The sequence below is a fragment of the Hemiscyllium ocellatum genome, chromosome 3, assembly GCF_020745735.1.
Source record: "Hemiscyllium ocellatum isolate sHemOce1 chromosome 3, sHemOce1.pat.X.cur, whole genome shotgun sequence".
NCBI classification, from domain to species: Eukaryota; Metazoa; Chordata; class Chondrichthyes; order Orectolobiformes; family Hemiscylliidae; genus Hemiscyllium; species Hemiscyllium ocellatum.
In genome coordinates this window covers 54,555,706-54,573,933 of record NC_083403.1, presented here as the reverse complement: position 1 = coordinate 54,573,933, position 18,228 = coordinate 54,555,706, and the positions used below count along the sequence as shown (strand labels likewise).

At 38.3% G+C, this 18,228-nt stretch overlaps 1 protein-coding gene across 12 annotated transcripts in view; it reads left to right on the top strand.

Moving 5' to 3' along the window:
* snap91a (synaptosome associated protein 91a) overlaps positions 1–17,135 on the top strand; it is a 225,365-nt gene extending 208,230 nt beyond the window's left edge. For all 12 annotated transcript variants that reach the window (XM_060850085.1, XM_060850076.1, XM_060850138.1 and 9 more), the window contains 3 exons: positions 6,968–7,027; positions 7,241–7,345; positions 15,710–17,135. In XM_060850085.1, coding sequence (XP_060706068.1) covers positions 6,968–7,027; positions 7,241–7,345; positions 15,710–15,727 — 183 coding nt within the window. In that variant the 3' untranslated portion in view covers positions 15,728–17,135. The remainder of the gene's footprint in view (positions 1–6,967; positions 7,028–7,240; positions 7,346–15,709) is intronic.
* The last annotated feature ends 1,093 nt before the right edge of the window (positions 17,136–18,228 follow it).

Sequence of the window (18,228 nt, the reverse complement as noted above, 5' to 3'; positions counted from 1 at the left end):
GGTTGGGGACAGCAAAGAAGGTTACCTCTAGATTACAGTGGGATCTTGATCAGATGGGCCAGTGGGCTGAGGAGTGGCAAATGGGGTTTAATTTAGATAAAAGTGAGGTGCTGCATTCTGGGAATGCAAATCTTAGCAGGACTTATCCACTGAATGGTAAGGTCCTAGGGAGTGTTGCTGAACAAAGAGACCTCGGAGTGCAGGTTCATAGCTCCTTGAAAGTGGAGTCCCAGGTAGATAGGATAGTAAAGAAGACTTTCAGTATGCTTTCCTTTATTGGTCAGAGTATTGAGTACAGGAGTTGGGAGGTCATGTTGCAGCTGTACAGGACATTGATTAGGCCATGTTTGGAATATTGCATGGTCTCCTTCCGGTGGTGTGAAACTTGAAAAGGTTCAGAAAAGATTTCCAAGGATGTTGCCAGAGTTGGAGGATTTGAGCTATAGTGAGTGGTTGAATAGGTGGGGCTGTTTTCCCTGGAGTGTCTGAGGGGTGACCTTATAGAGGTTTATAAAATCATGAGGGGCATGAATAAGGTGAATGGGCAAGGTATTTTTCCTGGGGTGGGGGAGTCCAAAACTAGAGGGCATAGGTTTAGGGTGAGAGAGTAAAGGTATAAAAGAGACCTAAGGGGCAACTTTTTCACGCAGAGGATGGTGCGTGTGTGGAATGGGCTCCTAGAGGAAGTGATTGAGGCTGGTAAAATTGCAAAATTCAAAGGCATCTGGATGAGTATATGAATAGGAATGGTCTGGAGGGATATAAGCCGGCTGCTGGCAGGTGGGGTATCTGGTTGGCATGGATGAGTTGGACCGAAGGGTCTGTTTCCGTGCTGTACATTTCTGACTTTATTTGGAATTGAAACATGACCTTAATCTTGGTGATCATGAATCTATCATGCATTGTTGTGACATTCTAGTTATTCAGTGATGTCCTTCTGGGAGAAATTTCTGGCTCACATGTGACTCTAGACACACAGCAATATGGTTAACTCTTTACTGCTTTCTGAAATAGTTCAGCAAGCCACTCCATTCAAGAGCAGTTAGGGATGGCCAACAACTGGTTTCCTTGCCATTGACATTTACATCTCAAGGTAAGGGAAGAAACTAGTCACTGGGATTTATTTCCCAATTCCTGTTTACAAATGGTGAGTGGCAAATCCCAACTATTCATGTCTTTCTCTCCCTTTTTCTGCAATGTTAACATCATAGGACATCATCTACTTCCTCTTTGCTTCACACCACAATGGAAAATATAACGCATTATTAGAATGTCTTTTTTTTTTAATTCAATGTGATTACATATATTTAACAAATTTGTGCAACATTTTATTAATTTATTGCAAAATACGTGTTTTGCAAACAAGATCTATACAACCTTGAAACAAAAGCCATCTAAAGTAAACATTTCTTGTCACATCGGTTTGCTCGTTTCCAAAAATATAAATGGCTATTTGCAGTCTGATCAGAAATTCACTTACTTTCCATTCTAGAACAACTTCAATCTTGCCAGCAATGCACGATTTTGCTCCCTCTCCATTCTTTGTTTTTTCAGATGGCCTTCCTTTTCTCTCCCTTTTCTTATGTTATGGCTATCACAAATATTGACTCAAATCATCCTGTCTCCACACTAGCAGAGCTGAGATATAAGAAGGAAGATGCATTTCAGAGCAATGCTCAGAAACTACCCAAGAGGTTTAAATTTCTAGTGGGAGCTGTCAGGCTTCTGCAAGCATATCTCCTGTCAGCTACAATAGGAGACTTGGGACAGGTAAGCATGACTTGCCTTGATCATTATCCAGGAAGTGTTAGATAGTTTGCAGATGTTAAACAAGTTATTAATGATGAATCCATAATCAAATCCTCAATCACCACCTCCAAACTTGATACTATTACCTCAGCCTTTCACCTACTGACTTCACTCAAAGATTGAATCCTTTAACTATTTAGTAGACTATGGTAGGTAATGCTATAAAAAGGGAGGTATTTTTAAAAATGTATTGTGAACTACTGGAATTCGTCCAGAAACTGCACCATCTGTTAAAACTTCAGGTATTAGAGAATTATGGAAGAAATCGGCACGAACATTTGATTGAGAGCCTTTGCAGGCAGCACCAACATTACCTGTGCCTGGAAATTTCAGGCCATGTTCACCTTCCTTAGTTTTTTTTTCCTTTCAGTGTGTTCCACTGTATGCATTTTCTTTTCTAGACATTTTGTCAAAATATCATATGGCAGATAGAACATGGCCTCTGTGGATGAAAATAAGCGTTGAGGATTTTTCAGTTAAATTTTTATCATTTTTGTAGATAATGAAACTTCTTGACCAAAGTGTTGTCAAGATGAATATAGAAAGTGAAAAAGAGATTTGTAATAGGGAATAAAAGAGACAAACAGTGCGTATGAAAATACATGAAGAATTAAATTAGAAAGGGACCCAAAGCCTTCCCTAAAACTATAAAGAAATGATTTACATAAGGATTGCTACATGGCAAGAGTGGGACAGATTACTGGCTAAAAAGATCATTTTGAGGCAGAGAGCATGGCTGGAGTACTAAATGAGTATTTCACAACTGTTTACATCAGACAATGGGCTGCTGCAAAATGTATTGTATTGCGGAAAGGTAGATTTCATAAGAAAAATGTTTAATACCACCTCCTATTTCCATTATCTCCAAACAACACTGCATGATAAAATTAAGGAAAAATACATCATTCCACAAAGAAGATATAAAACAATCTAAAAAAATCTCAATCCTCAACTTATAAAATTCATTGTTATGACAATAAGGGTCACATGGTGGCTCAGTGATTAGCACTACTGCCTCACCGCACCAGGGACCCAAATTCAATTCCACCCTCAGTCTTGATGTCTGTGGGGTGTTGGCACATTCTCCCCATGTCTGCATGGGTTTCGTATAAGTACTGTGGTTTCCTCCCACAGTCCAAAGATGTGTAGGTTCGGTGGACTGACCATGCTAATAGTGCTCAGGGATGTCCAGGCTACGTGGATTAGCCGTGGGAAATATAGAGTGGGGGGAATAAGTGGGGGTGTGTGTGGGGTGGGGGGGGGCTAATTTGGCATTAATTGGCCAAATGGCCTGCTTCCTCAATATAGGGATTCTATGAATGTATAATCCATTGATTTTAATGTGATATGCCAAGAACTCTGAAATTTTCGTTTAGATTTTGTAAATTAACAAGACCTGCATACAGTTAGTTGTATCCGAAAATAATCATTATTGTCATCCTTTTGTTTTCGATTCAAGATCTATAATTGTCATGAATTACTTTCATCTTTGTATTATCATCAGAATTCTGCACCTTAGTATTTTCACTGAAAAAATTCATATCTTAGAGGTGCTGCCAAAATAGCAGCAAAAGCATAGAGACACATGATATTGATTATGATGAAACAGAGGAGATACTTACAGATTGGTAGTAGTGGAAGTTTTGGCTGGAGCTTTCTAATCAGTATTACGAGGTTTTGCCAAAAGACTGTAGGATTGAAAATGCTAATTAACCCAACAATTAGAGGCCAATCCACTTTCTAAAGTAGTCGGAAATGTTGAAACCATAATCTAGGAGAAAATTGATTGGGCTAACAAATGGAAGTCAGTGATTCAATGCCAAGTTGGTTTTGATTCAATTGGATAGTTTCTTTGAAGTAACGGAAGGTTAACAATTTATTTCAGTTGAATTTTCTGCAAAAATTTTTTCAGAACAAGATGTGGCACAATAGACTTAGCAAAATTCAATTTAATGAGACTAAATTGGACAGTGACAGCATTGGAATGTAATTGGCTAAGAAACAAAGTAGAGAATAGTGGGGTAAGGCTATTTTTCACATGAGAAGGTAATCTACAGTAATGTGTCCTGCATTTAGTTTTGATATATTGTAAATAAGTGGTCTAGGCATGAGTTTGCAAGACATGATATTAAAGTTTGCAGGTAAATAAACAATCTAACAAACAATGAACATTAGTAACAGACTTCAGGAAGGCAAAGAGACTGGTAAACTGGGCAGACCAGTTTGAAAAATACAGGTTCGATGAAGCCAATCTACCAAAAGGATTAAAGTTATTGTGAAGGAATGAGAAGTATGATGAGAAAGGTATACCTCAATTTTGAGAGAATAGACGGTGGTGTATTTTGGTTGATTGGTTTCATGGGATCAGTTCAATAGTATCAATGTGCTTTGATGATATATAAGTGATATTTTAGGTGGAGATTTACCCAAGCCCATGGTCGTTATTGTTATCATTGCATTTGGTTTAATTTGGTGGCAATATCTTTACAATGCCCCAGTCCCTCCCACACTCTTATCACTCTGTCAGACACTTCTGCCCTTGTCCTCACCCCAGCTGCCACCATAGTACTTTGTCACGACATGGGCTGCTACTAACAGCCCATCTTCAGCCACTAATGGGCCCCATTAACTGCTGTTGATTCCCCCAAGCTGACCTTTCATTCGTTTTTCTGCCTATTTGCTGTTCTCGCTTTGGGCGCTAGCTCCACCTATCATTTATTCCTAATGCCACCCAACCTTCAGCACACTTTCCAGCCGTTTCCTAGCTGAAAATCCGTTCTGAAGAAGGGTCGCTGGACCTAAAACATTAACTTTGCTTTTTCTCAACAGATCCTGCCAGAGATGCTGATTTTTGCAGCAATTTCTTTTTTGTTTTTAACTTGCAGTGTCCACAGTTGTTTTTAGTCAGAAAGCATCACAGTTTAAACAATTTTCTATTTGCACTCATGGGTTTGTAGCTACCTGGTTTCTATGTAATGCTGGAGTCAACAGTTTCACAAAGACTCTGACATTGATCTGTCTTTTTGACAAAATTCACCTTCTAAGAATACCTTTCATCACACCACTTCTTGCCTCATATTTCATGTCTATAGGTTGATATTACAGTAAAGCATTCAAAAATCAGGCTGGGAGGGCATTCCTCTGTGTATGACCCAGCACACTTTCTTTCCAAAGTCAGCTGAAATATCAGTTTCCAAGGAAGTATTGCAAGGAGAAGTAATTACAGGGATGTGAGAAAAGGGCAAACAGGTGGGGCTAACCAGATTATTCTACAGAAAAGCTGACGCACACTTGATGGGTCAAACAGTGACCACCTGTGCTGTGTAATTCCATGACTCTAAATAAAAAAATATGTATTTTCATAGTAAGCATGAGAAGAACCAGTACAAACAAAATTTTAAAGGGATGCCAGAAAAGCGATCCATAAACAGGTTGGATTATGCAGTTCTATTCAGGTAGTAGGACAAGTTGCGAAGATGCTTTATTTCTGAAGACTATTAGAATCCTTAGCTTTATTAAGTGGCATATTTTTCAAAAATCGGTTACATTAATCCATATTAAAAACTCCGGCTTCAACTGGAGTATTATTTTCTAGTTTAAGCTGGCGTATTGTTTTCAGTCTGGGTGTATATTTGAGGAGGGAAGTCAAGGTCACAGAAAATCCAGAAATGATTTTAACATAATAGCACCAGACATGAGAGCCTTCAATTGAAGCTAACCTTGTATGGTCAAAATAGCAAATCATTTTCATTATGTAAATGAGTAGAAACCTTTCTAGTAGCAGAAATATTGAGAGCCAGAACACTGAGTTTAAACTGATTGGCAGGAGGGAAAAGAAAATTGCGCATTTAAGTTGTTCTGGTCTGGAATTAAAAGATGTTGGAAGCAGATTTAATTGTAATTCTGAAAACAAAATGTTATGGGACTATGGGTAGGTTGTAGGGATTAATGGGGTGACTGCCAAAAGGAGGTACTTGTGAATGGTTTTAATGGCCACTTCTGTGCTATATCATTGTATGATCGAGCAGAGTACCATCTTAACCTCAAAATGATCACCTTGTCCAAATAACGATATTCCTCTTTTTATTCTCAATCAGTGGCTGTCTTGAGAATTATTAAAATCCAGGTGTTATCTGACTGCCATGAGGCCTGATATTCTGTGGAGTAAAACAGTGATCAAGATGCAGGCCATTTCAACAATTTAATTGAAATATTGCTTTCAACAAATATAGGTTTACTTTTCTTCCAATTTGTGGTCTACAATTGTCTCTTTTTTTTTCCTCATTCTTATTTTATATAATATCCATTCCTTCTAAGGTCTCTGTAATTTTATCTTAAGTAATAATGAGTAGTGCTTGACTTAATATTCAGATAGAAACAAAGCAATTTGTAAGTCAGTGGACCTGTTTCCTGTGCATAGGATCTGTTTCAGCATAGTTGTTGGATGTATTGAATGCTGATGGAGGACCATAATGGAGGATTAAAGATTATTTTGTTTGCACTGAACAGTGTGTATGATCACAATAGATTTCTGTGGTTGTATTTGAAAGCTGTTATTGTTCTTAGCAGCATTTAATGTTATTTCTATTTCTATTACTTAGATCCTTTGGAACCTTTCCATTAAGAAGTGATTAAAGTTGAAATTACTGGACCTTGACATAGTCATAACAATAAATCAGATTATCTTATTGCACCCAATGTAGGAAGTGGAATCTTTGTATTGGAAAGTAACTGAGGATGAAAGTATTTACCCGTTCTTGTAGCTTTTTTAAAAAATGTAAATGGACATTTACATAGACCAAATAAGGACTGAAAGGAAAGAATGCACCACATATTACTTCAGAAAAGAACAAGATTGCAACAATTAATTCTGTAAAGCAATTAAGGAACCTGTGAGAATCTTGATACAGCTGACAAGTTCTGACTAATTTTGAAAGGGAACTTTTCTTGATCATGCAGTTTTGTGGTATGGTTGCCCTTTATGCCTGATGGATAAATCTTAAAACAAAAACACACAGGACTCTAACAAAGATAGGAAATTGTATTTCCTTCTTTATTTTTGATCTCCAAAACAACATTTCTTTCACTGTCAAAGCATGTGTTAATCAAATTAGTTTACACAAATATACTCACGCTCTTTTCTATGAATTGTTCGTAGGGAGCTGTTCCACCTGTAGGGCCTCCACCCACTGCTCAACCAGTACCTGGATTTGGGATAGTAAGTAGTAGAAGATACCTGCGAACTCCTTTGTGCTTAATTAAGATCTGATTGATTTTTATTAAAGGATTTTTGAGTTATTTGTTTAATCTGTTAATTTAAGTGCAGTCTTATTAAACACATTGGCTATACTGTAGAATCATGTAATACTATCTACTGTTTGTTTTTATAACAAGTAACTCAATTACTCATTAAATGTACTGTTTGATTAAGCCACCTGCAAGTGCAGGTATGCCCATGATGCCTCAGCAACCAATGATGTATCCTCAACCCATGATGAGACCAGCATTTGGAGCTGGAGCAGTTCCCGGAGCACCGGTAAGCTTTGTTATGAGAACCTAATGACTCATTTCTACTTTCTAGAGACTCATTTAAAAAGTGTGTTTGACATTTTCAATTTGTACAAATTTTCAATGAGAAGTTTATCTAGTGCAAATGCAAGTCATGATGCTGCCTTGAATGAGTCAAGACTACTTAGGCTGAAACAAAAACAATACATTTCTTCTGAGTAAAGGGAAAACTTATGCCATTGCACAAATATACAGTTAACTAACAGTTTGAGGTAAATTTCCCAAAGCATTATACACGTGGAGTTGTATATGTGAAAGATCACATCAGTTGGTTTATGGACTGAGAACTTGGAAGTTTTCTGCATGCCCATGACCTTCAATACATTTTCCTGATGCACGAAGTTTGTTGGAAATCTAGTGTTTTAAAGTATATGTAAGAAGGAAACTTGTGGGGCAAAATCGTTATGATCTCTTAATCTTTAATATCAACCTGGTTAAGAGTTTTGCTACACTTGACTTTTGAGTCAAGAGCTTGTCATTAAAGTTCCACTCCATGCCTTTAAACAGATTTTCTGGGCTAACGCTTCAGTGCAGTACTAAGGAGTACTTCGATTTTAATTGGTTTCTAGCCTCTTTACGTAGCAGTGTTTTAATGTGCATATGTCTGTACTACTGTATTATGAGAAAGTGAGGACTACAGATGCTGGAGATCAGAGCTGAAAAATGTGTTGCTGGAAAAGCGCAGCAGGTCAGGCAGCATCCAAGGAGCAGGAGAATCAATGGTTCTTGGATGCTCCTTGGATGCTGCCTGACCACCTGCGCTTTTTTCCAAACAACACATTTTTCAGTTCACTACTGAATTATTTCAAATCTCCCTGCTGTTACTGTGCAGTCCTGTCCTGTGATAATTTATCATCCTCCTCATGTGTCAGCTCACTCCTCTTCCTCTAACTCAATTTCTAAATTGATATAGTTTTTTTTAAATCTTAAACCTTTCAGACTGTAATCACTATACCCAAGTTGCTCATTCCACTTTTAACTTGGATGCCTGATCTAATTTGTTACTCCTGACAACATTTCATAATGCTCTGCCATCGTAACCTGCTAACTACTGCTTGAGGAAGGGATTTGCTTGCTTGCTTGCTTGCCACTAAAAAAAATTGTAACAAATGGACTTAAAATACCAGCTACAATCACTTTTGTTTTTAGTCAATTAAGATTGGTTATGGACACAAGTATCATTTAACAATGTATTTATGTTTATTGGTCAGAAACCTTTATTGCCATAAGTTAATTCATATTATCACTTCATATTAGTAAATGATTCTTAATTGCTGTGTGACGTCAATTGTGAATAAACAAAAAGTGTGAGAAACTATCTGGTATAATTATCTGGTAGTTACTCAAAGTCATGAATTGTCAGAAGTTATTTTATTAGAGAATAGAGGATTATACATTGATTTTGATTTGAGCATCAAGGGAATTTGCAATAGATCCAGATTGCAAAGTGGAGTGTACATTTACTTGAGAATGATTCTGTGTAGCACAACTTCATTATGGGCCTTGTAAGTTAACAGAAGTTGTGAATGAGATGCCAGGCTGATGTTTAATTATACAGTGAAAGTGATGTGGGGGGATGAAATTTGGTGGAGAATGTCCAAGGAGTATTTCCTATAATTCATAAGAGAATTGTTTCAAAGAGAATGTGAAGATGTGAATGGAAAGGAATGAGAGAAACCTGTCTTGGAAGGAGTGCAGATTATATTGTCCAAGAGCATGATTCCAGGATGCCTTTTAAAAATTGAATTGAGCAGGACTAAGACTAGGAAGCATTTCACATTTATATTGCACTTCAGTTACAAAGAAAGTAATATTGGATAGACGTAGAATAGGATAAAATCATCCTTGATTAAGTAGGACAATATTATTAGTTATGTAGTTAAAATGTGAAACATAAGTCTAAACATGAAGGTAGTGTTGCTGTGGTGTATTTGAGAAGTATATCTTTACGCAACATAGCTGCTGTGCCTTGCTAAAATCTCTGCTGAGTATTGTTGCTAAATCTTTCATGTTTCTTACTTACATGAATACAACTAACCTTAAATATTGTGTATGTTATGTTTGAAATCAGATAATTGTTGCATGAGCAGATTTGTGCATGTAATATATTATATAACCTTTTCTAACTTCTTGGCCTCACTATATTGCTGCCTTTTCTGCCTCCTTTGGTCTCTGCTTTGTTAGCTTTCCCCAAGCCCAACGCCTGCCACTCAAAGCCCCAAGAAACCTGCAACAAAGGACCCTCTAGCCGATCTAAACATCAAGGATTTCTTGTAAACAAAGGTACACTCCAGGTTCTACCTGGAACTCATTTTGTGTGCTGAAAGTTTGAATTGCATGAATAGTATGTGGCTATGCGAATGAATGATCTGTTATAGATTGCACTGGTTCCACTAGAAGGCTATAATTAACATTTATACTTCAAACAGATTGGCTATTTGTACACAAAAAATTAAAGTAAAATTATTGCCTGAAGTTTAAACCCTAACTTGGATGCTGAATAGAAAAAGAGAGGTCCAGTTGGTGTTTCACAGTGTGCAATATAATCATTATGCATTCTTTATTGCAGGAGTTTTAATTTCTTAACAATTTTGCCCACCTTGTGAATCTACTGTGTTCTTGCTGGAGTATTTCCAGAAATGCTACCTGACCTCATGTCCTGAGTTTAGCCCAAGTAAATATTATTCACATTATTCACTGTGGCAGTGAGCAGAGGGATGCAGTGCAGTTACCATGGTTTTATGACTGAACTAGATGCATCCTCACTAGTTTGCTCATGGGTGTCATTTTCAAAGCAGTGACTATAATGGCAGTTAGGAGTTGGTTTTTCCTTCTCTAATTTTGAAATCTTGGAGATATTTATTGAAGTCAACCAGGGGAAGGTGGTGGTATGGTGATGATGTCATTGAACTAGTAATTTGGAGTCTCCGACTAATGACCTAGGAACACTGGTTCAAACTCCTCTGTGACAGATGGTGAAATTTTGAGTTTAATTTGAAAAAAATAAAAAGGTAGTTCTGTGAGGCATTCACAATTTTTAAAGCTATAGTCATTAATATGGTTTCAGAAAAATACCAGAAGGTGAATATGGGAAGAAATTCTTAAGGGGGGAATAGACAGCTCATCACATCTGCAGGTAATTGATTTTTGCTCTGAAACAACAGTTCAGAACATGATTGAAGTCCGGAATGCTCCAAAGGAATTGATCCAGCATTTGGAAAGAATGTCAGAGCATGGGATTAAATACTGGCCTAGCTGTCAATAGCCACATCCTAGGCAACTGATTTTTTTTTTTTAAGTCATTTTTATAAATGAGCTGCAACAATTACTGTGTAAGTAGACAAATCTATTCTGTTCCTGAATCCTGGAGGTGGCAATTCTTTTTCTCTTTGTCTTGTGCATATTTTCGCTTTAGGCATTTTCAAGATATCAAAAGCAAAGTGGGCATCAATTCTCCCTGAATATCTTTTTACTGAAACTGAATTCCCAAATATAAATGCAATTAAATTTGTACAAAATTGGAAATAATTAGGCATCATTTACTGTAGCAGGGTGACTTACATTAACCCCTGTTTACTCTTAGACTCACTCTCGCACATTAAGTTGTCTGAACTGACCTTGCAAAAAATGTAAGTGGAAGCTGATCATGTAGCACACCAGGCCCGAGTGAATAAGGCAAATAATTCCCTAGCCAATAAAATGGAAGGTTGTGAAATAAACAATACAAAGGCTAAGAAGGCAGTATGTATTAAACTAGATAATTTCAATGTCAAAATAAGCACAAAGAGAAATAAAAAGGAATGATGGATTGGATTGAGAGAGAAAAAGACAATAAAGAAGTAAAGGACACAATTTTGGTTTGATTTATTGTAATCACCTGCACAATAGGTGCACAAAGCAAGGTCAACATTATTCAGCAGTCGAATAACAGCAGCGAAGAAGCTGTACTTGAACCTGTTGATGCTTGTGTCCAAGCTCTATATCTTCTGCCTGACCGAAGATGTTGGAGGAGAGCATTACCAGGGTGGGAGGGGTCTTTGATGTTGATTTCAGTCATTAACAACAATTAAAACAGAAGGAATGAGATGGAAAGGTGCCAGAGATTTATTAGTGACAATTAACGTTCATTTCACTGTTAAATAGGTACCTAAACTGAAAATGGAAAAAACTCTCGGGGTGAAGGTTTAAGATTTTGAGCCAAACATACAGGCAGGATTGGTGAAAAGGAAAAAAAAGTATGTGTGAGGTTTAGGAAGTTGTAAGTAGATAGGGGGTGTGTGAACAATATAAAGAAAGCAGGAAAGAACTCAAGCAGGGAATTAGGAGAGCAAGAAGGGGCCATGGAATGACCTGGCAAGTACGGTGAAAGGGAATGCCAAGGCATTGTATGCATTAAAGCAAAAGAATACTTGGGGAGAAGGTGGGACCATTCAAGGATAAAGGAGGGTATTCGAGCTTGAAGGCACAGGATGTGGTTGAGATCCTAACTGAGTACTTTTATGTTGGTATTCGCTCAGGACAAGGATGTGGAGGATAGTGAGATTTATGTAGAGCATGCTACTATGTTCGGGCATTTTGAGATCAAGATAGAAGTGGTGTCGGGTCTCTTGAAAAGCATTAAGGGAGATAAGTTCCCAGAGCCCAATGATACCTACCCAATTTGAGAGAGGAGATTGCTAGGACCTTGACCAAGATCTCTGTATCCTTGCTAGCCATTGGAGAGAACCAGGAGGACTGGCAAGTAGGTAATGTTGTTTCCCTGTTCGAGAAGGAAAGTAGGGATACTTCAGAAAACTATAGACCAATCACACGGTGGTTGGGAAGCTATTGGAGAGAATCCTTAGGGATAGGATTTACCTGTGTTTGGAAATGCCTGGCCTAATTAGGGACAGGCTTTAGGTAAGGCATGTCACATTTTACTAACTTGTTTGAATTTTTCCAAGAGGTGACAAAGGTGATCGATGAAGGTAGAGCAGTGGATGTTGTCTGCATGGATTTAGTAAGGCTTTCAACAAGGTCCCTCATGGTTGGCTCATCCAGAAGATTAAGATGTATGGGATTCATGGTGACTTGGTCATGTTGATTCAGAATTGGCTTGCCCATAGAAGGCGAAGTGGAAGGTCTTTTACTGTCTGGAGGTCCGTGAATAGTCATGTTCCACAGGGTTGGCAGAATTAACAAAGATTGGAGTTGTGGATAGGGTAGAAGGTTGTCAGAGGAGACATTGGGATATAGATCAGTTGCAATATGGGCAGAGAAATGGCTGATGGAGTTTAATCTAGGTAAGTGTGAGGTACTGCACTTCTGGAGATCAAATGTTGAAGGAAAAGCATATAGTTGATGGCAAGACCCTGTTTCAGCATTGATGTACAGAAGGATCTTGGGGTTCAAGTCCAAAGCTCTCCCTGAAAGTGACCATGCAAGTAGATGGGGTGGTAAAGAACGAGTAAGGCATGCTTGCCTTTATTGGTCAGGGAATCGAGTACAAGTGTCAGGATGTTATGTTGGAGCTTTATAAAACTTTGGTTAGGCTACACTTGGATGTTGCGTTCAATTCTTGTCACATTACAGGGAGCATGTGGAGGCTTTGGAGAGGCTGCATAAGAGGTTTACTAGGATGTTGCCTGGATTAGAGGCTATGAACGATAAGGAAATGCTAGAAAAACTGGGATTGTCTTTTCCTGGAGCAACGGAGGTTGAGGGGTGACTTGATAGAAGTCTAAATGAGATGCATGGGTAGGGTTGACAGAATGTTTGTGTTTTTTTTCCCAGAGTTGAAAGTTCTAAAGCAAGGGGGCATGCATTTAGGCAAAAGGGCTAAAGTTCACGGAAGATGTAAGGGGCAGGTTTTTTTCTTTAACAAAGTGGTAGGAGTCTGGATGCTGCCAGGGGTGGTGGTGGATGCGCATATGATAGGGACATTTAAGGCACTTTTTATATAAGCACCTATGTGAGGAATAGAAGGGGGTGAACCAAGGGATGGCAGAATGGATTAGTTTAATTTTGGAGTCACGTTTGGCACAACATTGGGGGTCAAAGGGCCCATTCCTGTGCTGTAGAGTTCTGAGTGGTAATGACGATCAACTTGCTGCCCACAAGGATGGTGTAAGCCAAGACTGAATAATTTCAAAAGAAGATTGGATGGTGATTCGAAATTAACTTGTAGGGCTGGGAAGATGGAGCCAGGGGAATGGGATTAATTTGGATCACTCTAAAGTGAGTTAACATGAACTGATGGGCTAAATAACCACCCATAAGCAAGTAGGAGGCTGAAAGAACACAGCAACCCAGGCAACATTAGGAGGTGGAGAAGTTAACATTTTGGGTGTACACTTCTTCAGGACTCCAGAATGGTTACACCTGAAATGTTGACTTCAGCACCACCTGGATGCTGCCTGGCTTGCTGTGTTTTTTCAGCCTCCTGCTTGTCTACCTTGGATTCCAGCATCTGCAGTTTTTTTTTGTCTCTAAATAACCACCAGTGTCATACTCTTGCTCTTTGACTATGACTTAAACTTTCAGCAGTCTGTTTTGTTATATCTCTCGATGGACTAAGCATTCTGACCTTCAAATCGATGGAAGGCAGAAAACAAGATGCCATTTTTGTGGAGTGATGCAACTTCAAAGCAAATTTTTGGATTTCTTCACTTAAGTGCCAAAATCTTTGAGCCTTGTCATTATTTTGACAGAAAATAATAAGTTTTTTTCTTCTGTTGAATGTTTTCATGTGTTGCATTTGGCGGCATGGTGGCTCAGTGGTTAGCATTGCTCCCTCACAGCACCAGGAGCCAGGGTTCGATTCAGCCCTTAGGCAACTGACTCTGTGGAGTTTGCACATTTGTCTGCATCTGTGTGGGTTTCCTCTGGGTGGTCCGGCTTTCCCCCCCTCAGTCTAAAGATGTGCAAGGTAGGTGGCTTGGCTGTGCTCAATTGCCCATAGTGTCCAGTGGTGCACAGGTTAGGTGGATTAGCCATGGTATATACAGGACTTCAGGGATAAGGTGAGATGCTGTTTGGATGACCAGTGAGGACTTGATGGGCGGAATGGCCTGCTCACACACTGTGTAAGGATTCTATGAAAATGAGTAGCCATGGACAATGCAGGGTTATAGGGGTAGGGTAGGGAAGTTGATCTGGGTGGGATGCTGTTCTGATGGCCGGTGTGGACCCAATGGGCCAAGTGGCCTGTTTCCACACTATAGGGATTCAATGACTCTATTTAACATTTTATTTGAGCCTTTGATCAGTCGTGGCACTACCACCGAAAATCAGAGCAGTGAGTTCAAGCTGAACTCCCCAGGTGAGTACGTAATCAAGGTTGACACTGCAGTGCAATAGTGAGAGAGCTGCAATGTTAGAGTCACCTTTCATACAAGATAATACATTTAAGTCCGATCTGTCTACTTGCGTGGTTATAATCACAGGAATCAGTGTGCTCCCAATGTACTAGCCAATCTTTTGTCTTTTTTTAAAAAGTTGCTGAAGCAAATTATTTGGTCATTTATGTTTTTTATGGAATTACAGTGTGGAATCAGGTCCTTCGGCCCAACAGGTCCACGCTAACCCTCTGGAGTAACCCAACCAACCCATTCCTCTACTCTATTATCCTAAATTTACCCCTGACTAATGCACCTAACCTACTATGCAATGCACCTAACCTACTATGCCCTGAACATTATGGGCAATTTAGCATGGCCAGTTTACCTGACCTACACACCTTTGGATTCTGGGAGGAAACCAGAGCACCCGGAAGAAACCCACGCAGACGCAGGGAGAATGTGCAAACTCCACTCTGTCGCCCAAGGCTGGAATCAAACCTGGGTCCCTGGCACTATGAGGCAGCAGTGCTAACCACTGAGCCAACGTGCTGCACCTTTTTTGATATTTTTAAAGTTCATCAAAGCCATAATTTCTTTCTTCACAAAATTAAGCAAAATGACCATAACTACCTGCATTACATGCTAATGAACCAGATCTGCCAATCTTGTGTCCTTTCCCTGGAATAATGACAGAAATGCACTTAATTGTCCAAAATACTAAAACTGTTTATATAAAGCATGATCTTAAATTTTACATTCCAAAATGTAACTCTGTGCTACTTTAACATTTGGAGGAAAGCAGAATTGTTTTTAGTAGCACTTATGACCTCAAAATGTCAAAAGCATTTTACTTGGAAGTGTAGTCACAGTTTAATAAAATATTACACATTCCAATTATCACAAGTTATGTTCTTGCTCCAGACTTCGATCTGAGCTCAAGAACTGAGAAATGTGTTGAATACTGTTATTCAATTTAATTAACTGAGAGATCTTGTTTATGATTTGCTTTGCAGCTGCAGTTCTTGCGATGATGGGAACGTTGAAGATGACAACAGTTGATATTGAATACCCCAAGCAATCCACCAGTCATGTTTCAATGCTTATTCAGACTTCCATATTGTAAAAGGTGTAGCACAACTGTGAAAGTAACCCTTAGAAATGTGTACTTTTTGATGTTATGCCCTAACCTATCAGGAGTTGTGCATTTTGGATTGTGTTTTGCAACTTGAAAGATGGGTGTATGTTTCTGATGCCTTTTTAGTGCTTCTCTGTACCTAACTTCATAGTTTAGGTTGCAGATTTGCAGCTGTCGTGTGATGAGCCACTTGGAGTAATGTGTTTGTATTCTTGAAAGTGCAAATGTATATAATTTCATTGCAGAGCCTAGAATGTCATGTCTGTTCTGTATACCTATTTGCTTACAGTCATGATTCTGATAGCAATTTACATATAAACTAATGTGCTCACACCCTTCAAATCTTAAGTCTGAAGCTTTGTCAGAAGCAATTTACAGCTCCAAAAATTGAGTTAAACATTCAATCCAATTATTTTTAAGGAAACATTTGTGCATTACATTCAAAATTATTTATAATTCCTTAAAGTAATATAAAATTTGATGTTAAACTTCCATAATCTGCACTGATCTTGGCACGAAGGTTTTACGTGACAAAAATGTATGCTATTTGCCAAGACAGAAAATGTTATCTAAATAGGTCTCATATTTATATCTATCAGTATGTTAAATTACTGTGTTTAATTTTGTTTATGTTCTATTATGTATTCTTTGCTTAATGGACAAGCAGTAAAATATTGGACACTGAGAATGAATATTTTGGGAAAGACAATAATGGATTCATGTTCTCAGCTGTGTCTTCATTGTAAGGGATCACAAAGCAATTCAAATGCACTTTTTTTTTTGCTTGTCCAACTTTTAATCTTTTTCCAACCAGCATATCATATTTTGTTTATTTTTGTTTGGAAGTTCTTTTATCATTAGTGTTGTCAGTAAGTTTTTATATGCAAACAGATAATCTCAAACAATGCCCAGAATCTCTCCTATACCCTTCCACTCTTACTGAAACAACATGTACTGTGTGATTCCCAGGGAAACGTCATATTGTTTCTGCAGACTGCTTGGCAAAAAGGTGTAGGCACCAACAAAGGAGATCACTGTTGATCAGTGGAATTAGTGTTCTCAGGCATGGCAGCTGTTTTGTAAAAACGCTATGCAGTTTGAAAGTGTTTCATTTATGTCTCTTCAGATCTATCAGTATATCTATATATTGTATCATTCCAAGTAAGTGTATCTGGAATTAATGTGGAAAAAATACATTATATTTAAAATATTACTCTTTTTATTTAAATTTGTTTGATTCTTTTTGTTTATGATCCAGTGCATGTATGCCCTTTGAAATGCAATAAATGCGTTGAATGAAGTAATTTTAGAAATGCTTGTTTTGCTGAAATAGTTGTGCTGTATGAACAGTGAGGTCTGTCACTAAAACTGTTGAACATTTTTTTTGCAATAAGTTGCAGTAGTGTTTCTCTTGGACTACATCGGCTCCGACCCCATTACCCTATTGTGGAATTTTATGCTCCTTCACTGAACTTGACCCTTTGTCATAGTCAGCAGAGAACTTGAAGTTTGTTTCTTGTTTCCAACTTAATCTATGCAACCTGTTGAAGAGCCTGTAATAATCTATTGCTCTGCTAATGAAGGGTCCTGTCAACAGTCTTGGAACAAGCTGAAATATTCACAGGGAATTGGGAATTTTTAGCTTCCAAGTCAGCATCATGTTCCTTTAGGGAAACATTGACAATTACGTGGTTTAATGCGTCGCATGAACACCTGCTAAACAACTTTCAATGTTATTTACCAATGGAAACTGTCCTATCCTTTAGTAAGTCAATCAAAGGGAATGTTTTTGATAATCAAAAAGATTATTTAGGATGCAAAGGAATATGTATTATACATTTGCATGTGGGATGTTCTCATCTTGCCTAAAGCCACTGAACAGCTGCTTCGGATTTTTAAACACCTTGGATCAGACATGATTGGCATTTATCCTGAGAACATTTATTTTAATAATTTCATCCATTTTCCAAAGGGAGTAGCCTTAATTAATTTCTCTTAGACCTATGAAAGCAAATCTTTAATTCAAAATACAAATTTTTGACTTGAAGCAAAAGGCCTAACGCTCTTCCTGTAATATACCTTAATCATTTACATGTTGCTCTGTTCAGAGGCTTTTTTGATATTCCAATGATTCTGCTCTCATGGTCTCATAAAGCAGACTGCCACTTATTTGAACCTGAGCAGAAAAATGGCAGAACCTGACAACATAGAACATGGGAGCAGGGTCGATCAAATGTGCTCCACCATTCAGTCATTGAACTGATGATATAGGGTAAATGCACAAGGACCTTTCCCTGGGTTGGAGGACTCCAGAGCTAGAGGGCATAGGTTTAGGATGATGGGGGAGAGATTTAAACGGGAGCTAAGGGACAACCTTTTCACCCAAAGGGTGGTGCA